Genomic DNA, 9,956 nt, shown 5'->3' with positions numbered 1-9,956 from the left:
CCCTGCTCCCTCTTATGTAACGGACTGGAGAACACATTAATAATCCCAGCCTGCCTCTGTCTCTGTACACACACACACACACACACACACGCATACACCGTCAGTCAGTCAATGAGTGGGCGCAGCGAGCAGCAGAAGCGGCCTGTTGTGGGGATAGCCAGGGAACTCTGGATGCATGGCAGCAGCACTGGTAAACTATGGACAGGTATCTGTGTTACAGGGAGGTGAAAGGCTTGAGCACCAGGTCATTGGATTTACACCTAATCCAGGGATGAAGCCGTATTGTGTTTGTAATGTGAGTACAGTGTGCATATGTGTGAGCATGAGTATGTTTTTAAATACACAAAGTCTAAATTTGTAGTGTGTCTGTACCTCTTTGTGATTTACGATGTGTGTGTGCGCCAGACTGCCAGGACATCATGCGAGGTCACAGGTCAAGTGACATTGAGGAGCTTCTGAGACAGTCTCACTCAGAGCTGCTGTGGATCCAGAGACAGCTGTCAATCATCGCTGCCAGGAACTCCCATCACCTGCAGGTCCAAGGGAAGGTAAGGTGCCACCCACGTGAGCTCACTTTTGGCCTTCTGACCTTGCTTTTGTATGCATATCCTTGTTAAAGGTCCATCTGTTCATATGTTGTACTATAAATCAATTGTCAATGTGTCCAGGAGAGGACAGCATAGTTCTCTGAAAACACCAATGACTCTATGGTAAAAAGCAGTGTCTGGATTCACCAATCAGAGGAAGAAAAAGGGTGAAATCCATGTTGACGTGTTATTAGCATCTTTAGTGGGTGTGGCCAGAATGTCTTGTCAAATGGCACCTTGCTTCCTCAGACTCATTTACATTTTGAAGGGAGTGGTTGGATTTTGGCTGTCCAATCCCACCTAGGTTTTGCATTGTGCCTGAAAACCAACTGGCTTATAAAGAACTGTATCTAAGGACAGAGAGAAAGAGCGAGAGAGGGAGATAGTGTGTACACTCAAAGCAGTTGGTGTTGCTAGGCAACATAATGGAGGAGATTGAGTTTTTTCCTCTCCCTCTCCATCCCTGTACATAGAGATCTGCTAACCAATACCTGCAGCTGTTATTTTGTAATCTCCCTAAAAACACCACTGCTTTTAGAGGTATGATCTGGGATTGGGGAGGGCTGAGAGGGCACTGATGCTTATTGGTCTGTCAATGTGACAGTTCGTTTTGATTGGTCTGTCCTGGGGGTTTTGTTTTTTCCATTGGTCCTTGTCCTCCAGTACTTTAGTATAAGTGTCTTTTAGAGGTTACGTAGCAGTTAAGAAAATAAATGCATAAAGGAATTGAGATTAAAAAGTGAGGGATGTATGTCAGTGTTTGAATGGGAGGGGAGAAAGGATGATGAATCATGGCTAAGAGGATGGAAAAAGCAGCATTGAGCAAGGTTACGTGTACCAGGGGAGGAATCCATTGACGCAGTGGGCTCAGGTCATGCATTTCTCTGTTTTAGAAAGAGAGAGAGAGATGGTGAGAGCGAGACGGGTGTGAGGGCTGCTCAGGGACGGCTGCAGGTAGGAGATGCGTGTAAAGGAAACGCTCATCCATGATGCAATCATTTACACAGGCCAATGATATGAATGCTCACACACTTCAGTGGGTTTGTGTCTGTGAATTCTTGTGACTGGGATGAAGAGGAGGGATGTGGACTGCACTGAGCATGTGCATGCATCTGTGAGAGAGGGAAGGGAGCGAGAGAGAGAGATGGAGAAGTAGAGTAGGTGAGGGAGGGAGGGAGGGAGATAGTGAGTGTCGTGGTAGAGAACCTGAGAGAGCTACTAAGGAGGAGAGAGTGCGAGAGAGAGCGGGAACATAAGCAAGTGACAGAAATGGTGTGTGTGTTAGAGAGCACTAGTGTGTATCTGACTCTCGGAGGGTGTGTTGTTGCTTGAGTTTTCCTCTGAGAGGGCTGAGAGGCTCTCTCACTGTCTGTCTTTTGGCTCTCCGTTCGGCTACAAGCTGCAGACTGGACCAACCATTAAGCCTGCGGAACGCTCACGCTGCACACACTCGTAGGCACACACACACACCACTGGGGTGTCAGCCCTGCCAGCCGGTGATGAGAGGGAGGATACAGTCGTTTTGACACAAAGGGGGAACTGCCTTTGAGGTATGGAGCTTTTTTACCCTCTGCACCACTAGTGTTGTGCCACTGTCTCAGCGGGAATTGTTATTGCCATATTCCTTAGCAAAATGCAGCATACACATTTCTGAAAAAGCATAGGCATATACATGCTTGGTTACACTAAACATACACGCACACACACAAATCAGAATCAAAATGTATTGGTCACATATTTTGCAGATTTTATCGCAGGCACAGGGAAATGCTTATGTTTCTAACTCCAACAGTGCATTTATACATAACAGTACAAAACAATACACACAAACCTGAAAAATAAATGAACTAAGAAATATCAGCACGGGTAATGTCAGAGTCCGGAATATAAATATATACAGTATGTACACTGTACACAAATAAATATGTGGACACACCTTCAAATTAGGGAATTCGGCTATTTCAGCCACACCCGTTGCTGACAGGTGTATAAAATTGAACACACAGCCATGCAATCTCCATAGACAACCATTGGCAGTAGAATGGTGTTACCGAAGAGCTCAGTGACTTTCAACGTGGCACCGTCACAGGATGCCACCTTTCCAACAAGTCAGCAAGTCAAATTTCTGCCCCGGTCAACTGTAAGTGCTGTTATTGTGAAGTGGAAACGTCTAGGAGCAACAACGGCTCAGCCGCGAAGTGGTAGGCAACACAAGCACACAGAACGGGACCGCAGAGTGCAGAAGCGCCTAGCGCATAAAAATCGTCTGTTGTCAGTTGCAACACTCACTACCGAGTTCCAAACTTCCTCTGGAAGCAACGTCGGCACAAGAACTGTTCGTAGGGAGCTTCTTGAAATGGGTTTCCATGGCTGAGCAGCCGCACACAAGCCTAAGATCACCATGCGCAATGCCAAGTGTCGGCTGGAGCGGTGTAAAGCTTGCTGTCATTGGACTCTGAAGCAGTGGAAATGCTTTCTCTCGAGTGATGAGTCACGCTTCACCATCTGGCAGTCCGACGGATGAATCTGGGTTTGGCAGATGCCAGAAGAACGCTACCTGCCTGAATGCATAGTGCCAACTCTAAAGTTTGGTGGAGGCCTCCAGAGTGCTTGAGGCATCACCACAGACCCGGGTTCGATCCCAGGTTGTGTCACAACTGGCCATACCCGGGAGTCCCATAGGGCGGCATACAATTGACCCGGCGTTTACTTGGCTCATCACGCTCTAGCAGTTGTCAGTCTAACGGTGTTTCCTCAGACACATTGGTGCGGCTGGCTTTTGGGTTAAGTGGGCGGGTGTTAAGAACCGCGGTTTGGTGGATCATATTTTGGGGGACGCATGACTTGATCTTAGTCTCTCCCGAGCAGCGATGAGACAAGATCGCAATTGGATATCATGAAATTAGGGGGAAAAGGGGGGTAAAATACAACAATAAAAAAAGTTTGGAGGAGGAATAATGGTCTGGGGCCGTTTTTCATCATTCGAGCTAGGCCCCTTAGTTCCAGTGAAGGGAAATCTTAATGCTACAACCCACAATGAAATTCTAGAAAGATCAGTGCTTCTAACTTTGTGGAAACAGTTTGGGGAAGATGGCCCTTTCCTGTTTCAGCATGACAATGCCTCCGTGAACAAAGCGAGGTCCATACAGAAATTGTTTGTCGAGATCGGTGTGGAAGAACTCGACTGGCCTGCACAGAGCCCTGATCTCAACCCTATCGAACACCTTTGAAATGAATTGGAACGCAGACTGAGAGCCAGGCCTAACCGCCCAACATCAGGGCCCGACCTCACTAATGCTCTTCCAGCAATGTTCCAACATCTAGTGGAAAGCCTTTCTAGAAATTGTGGAGGCTGTTATAGCAGCAAAGGGGGAACCAACTCCATATTAATGCCCATGATTTTGGAATTAGATGTTTGACAAGCAGGTGTCCACATACTTTTGGTCATGTAGTGTTTATAATGGAGTGTGAAGACAGTATGGCCAGTATATGAATAGAAAGGTTCTGTGCAGCAGTAGTTATATAGGATTAGCCTTGACTAGAATACTGTACATACATATAAACTGGGTAAAACAGTATGTAAACATTATTCAAGTGACCAGTGTTCATTGACTATGTACATAGTTGCACTTGCATCATAAACCAGATGTTATCCGTGACTTCCCTCTTCAATCCACTGAAGAGGAATATATCACGACTAACCAGGTGTGTGTGTGCTAGCACGCTTACGTGTGTGTGTTTGTGATTTGTACACGGTTGCCCATTGACTTGTTTGCGTGGGCGATATTTCTGTGTTGCCGAGAGAGCGACGTGTCTGCTGTGAGCCCCTCCTCAGCTCTACTCTGCTGTTATGAAAACTGCTATGGCTGGGACTGCAGCGGAAACACTCTAGCCTAGGCTGGGCCAGGCTGAGTAGCTACATTAGACAGGGCCATGGCGCCATGGAGCTGGGAAGGCCTGTGGAGAGCTTGGCTAGACTACATGCATGGGTCTAAACATGTTAGTCTGTAGGACCGTGCAGGCTTTTGTGCTTCAGTCTAGGGCTAAATGGAGCTAGCCATGGCAGGGCAAGGCAGTGTGGGGTTTGCCAGTGCCATATGCCATTTAACTGGGTTGGCTGGTGCCAGCAGGAATTGGCATGGGCTGTGGAGGGAGTGGGAAGAGTATAGGCTGGGTGAGGCTTCCTCATGGCTAGGGAGGTAGGATGGGTGGAACTGGGAAGGTAAAGCAGAGTTGAATATACCTGAGCAGATTTGACCAGGTAAAAATATAATTTTTGTGGACGAAGCCATTGAGTGTGTGAGTGTGTGATGACTCAGAGTGAATATCTGTGTGTGGTAGCATGTGACTAGTTGGTATAGCTTTCAAAAGATAAGAAATGGAGAGAGAGTGAGAGAGAGAACGCCCCCACAGGCTGTGTTAGTATAGTAGTGTGTCAAGGTCACAGTGGGTGCTAAAGGTGGCGTTATTGAGGTTGACATTTAGCACATTGGATGTTGCGGCTAACAGACCTCAGGTTTTTTCCAACTCACTCCATTCCAGTCCATCTGCGCTGAGGTTGGCTTTCGCTGGGTTTCACTTCATTACAACCATCACAGGCTATGTCCCAAATGGTACCCTTATCCCGATATACTGCACTACTTGGGCTCTAGTCAAAATTAGTGCAACATTGGGAATAGGGTGCCGTTTGGGACACAATCAGACTCATGAATGCCTTGATAGCACTGTAGTTCCTCCAAAATCAACCTCTGCGTGATGGACAGAATAGTTCAGGCTTCTAGCTTCTCATAGGGATGTTGAGAGACTTCCAATTATATTTTGGCTAATTGGTAGACTAGTTATCTCTCTGAAGTAGTTGGACTAGTGGTAGAATGGCTGCCTGGCGTTGTGTCAAAGCATCTGGCTACATTCACTGCTAGCTAAAAATCATGGTTAGAATATCTGGCTATCTGAATGGTCTTTGAAGCCTGTTTCTTCCAGCCTGGCTGGCTGATTTTCTGATTGGATGTATGACATATTGGTTTCCTTACCCTGTATGCAGTCTATGGACAAGGTTTGATAGCAACCCCTGCTTTAGTTTTGTTGTCCACTGCCTCAATTTTTTTTAGCATTTGTGGCACAAATCCAATGCAAGTTAATGGTACCTATATTTGCATTGTTACACTTAATGTTCAAATAATCCCAAAGTATCTAAAAATTGATTGTGTATGTTACCTGAGATGATTTGGATATGAAGCGTGGACATACTTATATAGACATACATTTGAAACAGTGTCCAGGTAAACAAAATCAAAGCATGGGGTGCTGTTGTACCTTGTCCATAGACTGCTTACAAGGTAAGGAAATCAATATATAATTTTGTAATTTGGGTGAACTATCCCTATAACATTTAGGGTGGGGGGGGGGGGGGCGGGGGGGGGGGGGGGGGGGAATAAACAAAATCACACCTAATAGCAGGAACAGCACCATCTTTGGTCAGAATCTGGTCATATCAGGATGTAGGATGGGACCTAAACATAACAACTTAAATTACAATTTTCTCTGAACAGGGGAAAAAACATTTTAATTTTATTTCACCTTTATTTAACCAGGTAGGCCAGTCGAGAATAAGTTCTCATTTACAACTGCGACCTGGCCAAGATAAAGCAAAGCAGTGCGACAAAAACAACAACACATGGGATAAACAAACAAGTCAATAACACAATAGAAAAATATGTATACAGTGTGTGCAAATTAAGTAAGGAGGTAAGGCAATAAATAGGCCATAGTGGCGAAGTAATTACAATTGAGCAATTTACACTGGAGTGATACATATGAGGATGTGCAAGTAGAAATACTGGTTTGCAAAAGAGCAGAAAAACAAATATGGGGATGAGGTAGGCAGTTGTTGGATGGTAAGCTGCTCTGATCGGTAAGCTGCTCTGACAGCTGACGCTTAAAGTTAGTGAGGGAGATATGTCTCCAACTTCAGTGATTTTCGCAATTCGTTCCATACATTGGCAGCAGAGAACTGGAAAGAAAGGCGGCCAAAAAAGTGTTAGCTTTGGGGATGACCAGTGAAATATACCTGCTGGAGTGCGTGCTATGGATGGGTGTTACTATGGTGACCAGTGAGCTGAGATAAGGCAGAGCTTTGCCTAGCAAAGACTTATAGATGGTCTGGAGCCAGTGGGTTTGGCAACGAATATGTAGCGAGGAGGTCGCAGTGGTGGGTAGTATATGGGGCTTTGGTGACAAAACGGATGTCACTGTGATAGACTGAATCCAATTTGCTGAGTAGAGTGTTGGAGGCTATTTTGTAAATGACATCGCCGAAGTCAAGGATCGGTAGGATAGTCAGTTTTACGAGGGTATGTTTGGCAGCATGAGTGAAGGATGCTTTGTTTGCGAAATAGGAAGTCGATTCTAGATTTAACTTTGGATTGGAGATGCTTAATGTGAGTCTGGAAGGAGAGTTTACAGTCTATCCAGACACCTAGGTATATATAGATGTCCACATATTCAGAACCGTCCAGAGTAGTGATGCTAGTCGGGCAGGCAGGTGCGGGCAGCTATCGGTTGAAGAGCATGCATTTAATTTTACTAGCATTTAAGAGCAATTGGAGGCCACTGAAGGAGTGTTGTATGGCATTGAAGCTTGTTTGGAGGTTTGTTAACACAGTGTCCAAAGAAGGGCCAGATGTATACAGAATGGTGTCGTCTGCGTAGAGGTGGATCAAAGAATCACACGCAGCAAGTGCGACGTCATTGATATATATACAGAGAAGAGTCGGCCCAAGAATTGAACCCTGTGGCAGCCCCAGAGAGACTGCCAGAGGTCCGGACAACAGGCCTTTCCATTTGACACACTGAACTCTGTCTGAGGAGTAGTTAGTGAACCAGGCGAGGCAGTCATTTGAGAAACCAAGGCTGTTGAGTCTGCCGATAAGAATACGGTGATTGACAGAGTCGAAAGCCTTGGCCAGGTCGATGAAGATGGCTGCACAGTACTGTCTTTTATCGATGGCGGTGATGATATTGTTTAGGACCTTGAGTGTCGCTGAGGTCACCAGCATGGAAACCAGATTGCATAGCGGAGAATTGGGATGAGATTCGAAATGGTTGGTGATCTGTTTGTTCACTTGGCAGTCAAAGACTTTAGAAAGGCAGGGCAAGATGAGGATGGATATAGGTCTGCAACAGTTTGGTTCTAGAGTATCTCCCCCAAGGGGGATGACCGCTGCCGCTTTCCAATCTTTACGAATCTCAGACGATACGAAAGAGAGTTAGGGGTTAATAATAGGTAATAGGTAATAGTAATAGGGGTTGCAACAATGGCGGTGGATAATTTTAGGAAGAGAGGTTCCAGATTGTCTAGCCCAGCTGATTTGTAGGGATCCAGATTTTGCAGCTCTTTCAGAACATCAGCTGTCTGGTTTGGGTGAAGGAGAAGCGGGGGGGGGGGGCTTGGGCCAGTTGCTTCGGGGGGTGCAGAGCTATTGGCTGGGGTTGGGGTAGCCAGGTGAAAAGCATGGCCAGCCGTAGAGAAATGCTTATTGAAATTCTTGATTATCGGGTATTTATCAGTGGTGACAGTGTTTCCAAGTCTCAGTGCAGTGGGCAGCTGGGAGGAGGTATTCTTATTCTCCATGGACTTTACGGTGTCCCAAAACTTTTTGGAATTTGCGCTGCAGGATGCAACTTTCTGTTTGAAAAATCTTTGCTTTCCTAACTGACTGTGTGTATTGGTTCCTGACTTCCCTGAAAGGTTGCATTTCGCGGGAACTAATGACACAGGGTGTTTTTGTGCTGGTCAAGGGATGTCAAATCTGTAGTGAACCAAGGGCTATATCTGTTCTTAGTTCTACATTTTTTGAAAGGGGCTTGCTTATTTAAGATTGTGAGGAAAGCACTTTTAAAGAATAACCAGGCATCCTCTACTGATGGGATGAGGTCAATATCCTTCCAGGATAACCGGGCCAGGTTGATTAGAAAGGCCTGCTCGCAGAAGTGTTTTAGGGAGCGTTTGATAGTGATGAGGGTTGGCCGTTTGACCACGGAGGCAGGCAATGAGGCAGTGATCGCTGAGATCTTGGTTGAAAACAGCAGAGGTGTATTTAGAGGGCAAGTAGGTCAGGATGATATCTATGAGGGTGCCCATGTTTACGGATTTGGGGTTGTACCTAGTAGGTTCCTTGATAGTTTGTGTGAGATTGAGTGCATCTAGTTTAGATTGTAGTACGTCCGGGGTGTTAAGCATATCCCAATTTAGGTCACCTAGCAGTACGAACTCTGACGATAGATGGGGGGCACAGCTGGGAGCTGAGGGGGGTCTATAACAAGCGGAAATTGTGAAGGACTTATTTCTGGAGAGATGGATCTTTAAAAGTAGAAGCTCGAACTGTTTGGGCATCGACCTGGATAGTATGACAGAACTCTGCAGGCAATCTCTACAGTAGATTGCAATTCCGCCCCCTTTAGCAGTTCTGTCTTGATGGAAATGTTGTAATTGGGGATGGAAATATCAGACATTTTGGTGGCCTTCCTAGGCCAGGATTCAGGCACATCTAGGATATCAGGGTTTGCGGAGTGTGCTTAAGCAGTAAAGCAAATTTTGCGATACATGATGTTAACATGTATGAACCCAAGGCTTTTACGGTTGCAGAAGTCAACAAATGAGAGCGCCTGGGGACACACAGGGCCTGGGTTAACCTCTACATCACCAGAAGAACAGAGGAGGAGTAGGATGAGGGTATGGCTAAAGGCTAATGAACTGATCGTTTAGTGCTTTGGGAACATAGAATTAAAGGAGCAGATTTCTGGGCGTTGTAGGATAGATTCAGGGCATAGTGTACAGACAAGGATATGGTAGGGTCCTAGTACAGTGGGGGTAAATCTAGGGTTTGTGTGATGATGAGAGAGGTTGCATCTCTGGAGGCACCAGTTAAGCTAGGTGTGGTCTCCGCATGTGTGGGGGGTGGGACAAGGGGGCTATCTGAGGCATGTTGAGCAGGACTCGGGGCTCAGCAGTAAAATAAAACAATGAGAGCTACCCTAAACAACAGTATACAAGGTATATTGACATTAGAGAGAGGCATAAAGCAATCACAGGTGTTGATTGGGAGAGCTAAGACAACAACTGGTGAGACAACAACGGGTAAACAGCTAAAACAACAACAACAGGTACATGGCGATGAATGGGCAGAGATGGGCAGTTATCTACACACAGGGCCTGAGTTCAAGGCTGGGGGTGACAGAATTGGGTCCGTGGGTGGCTTTCTTTGGAATCCTTATATCTTACTCATTGTTAGAATTTTGGGAGTCCAAATGTCAGATGTGATGTACTATATTTATTGAATATTTGAATCCTATCATTTAAAGTGGCCAATT

General features: G+C 45.9%; 1 protein-coding gene across 17 annotated transcripts in view; it reads left to right on the top strand.

The window, feature by feature from the left end:
* The first annotated feature begins 419 nt into the window (after positions 1-419).
* The window catches only part of LOC110509741 (RIMS-binding protein 2), a 92,768-nt gene continuing 83,231 nt past the window's right edge, over positions 420-9,956 (top strand). For 6 of the 17 annotated variants that reach the window (XM_090227001.1, XM_090226996.1, XM_090227000.1 and 3 more), the window contains exon 1: positions 1,805-2,137. Coding sequence is in view for 1 of the 17 variants with exons in the window: in XM_036967637.2 (XP_036823532.2) it covers positions 420-548 (129 nt within the window). In the remaining 16 variants the exon portion in view is untranslated. Of the gene's footprint in view, positions 549-1,771; positions 2,138-9,956 lie in introns of those variants that run through there. The other 11 variants (XM_090227004.1, XM_090226999.1, XM_090226997.1 and 8 more) reach the window with 5 other exon arrangements.

The sequence above is a fragment of the Oncorhynchus mykiss genome, chromosome 29, assembly GCF_057628025.1.
Source record: "Oncorhynchus mykiss isolate SJ-2025 chromosome 29, ASM5762802v1, whole genome shotgun sequence".
Lineage (NCBI taxonomy): Eukaryota > Metazoa > Chordata > Actinopteri > Salmoniformes > Salmonidae > Oncorhynchus > Oncorhynchus mykiss.
Note: the sequence above shows the minus strand (reverse complement) of the source record. Positions and strands in the feature narration are given on the sequence as shown.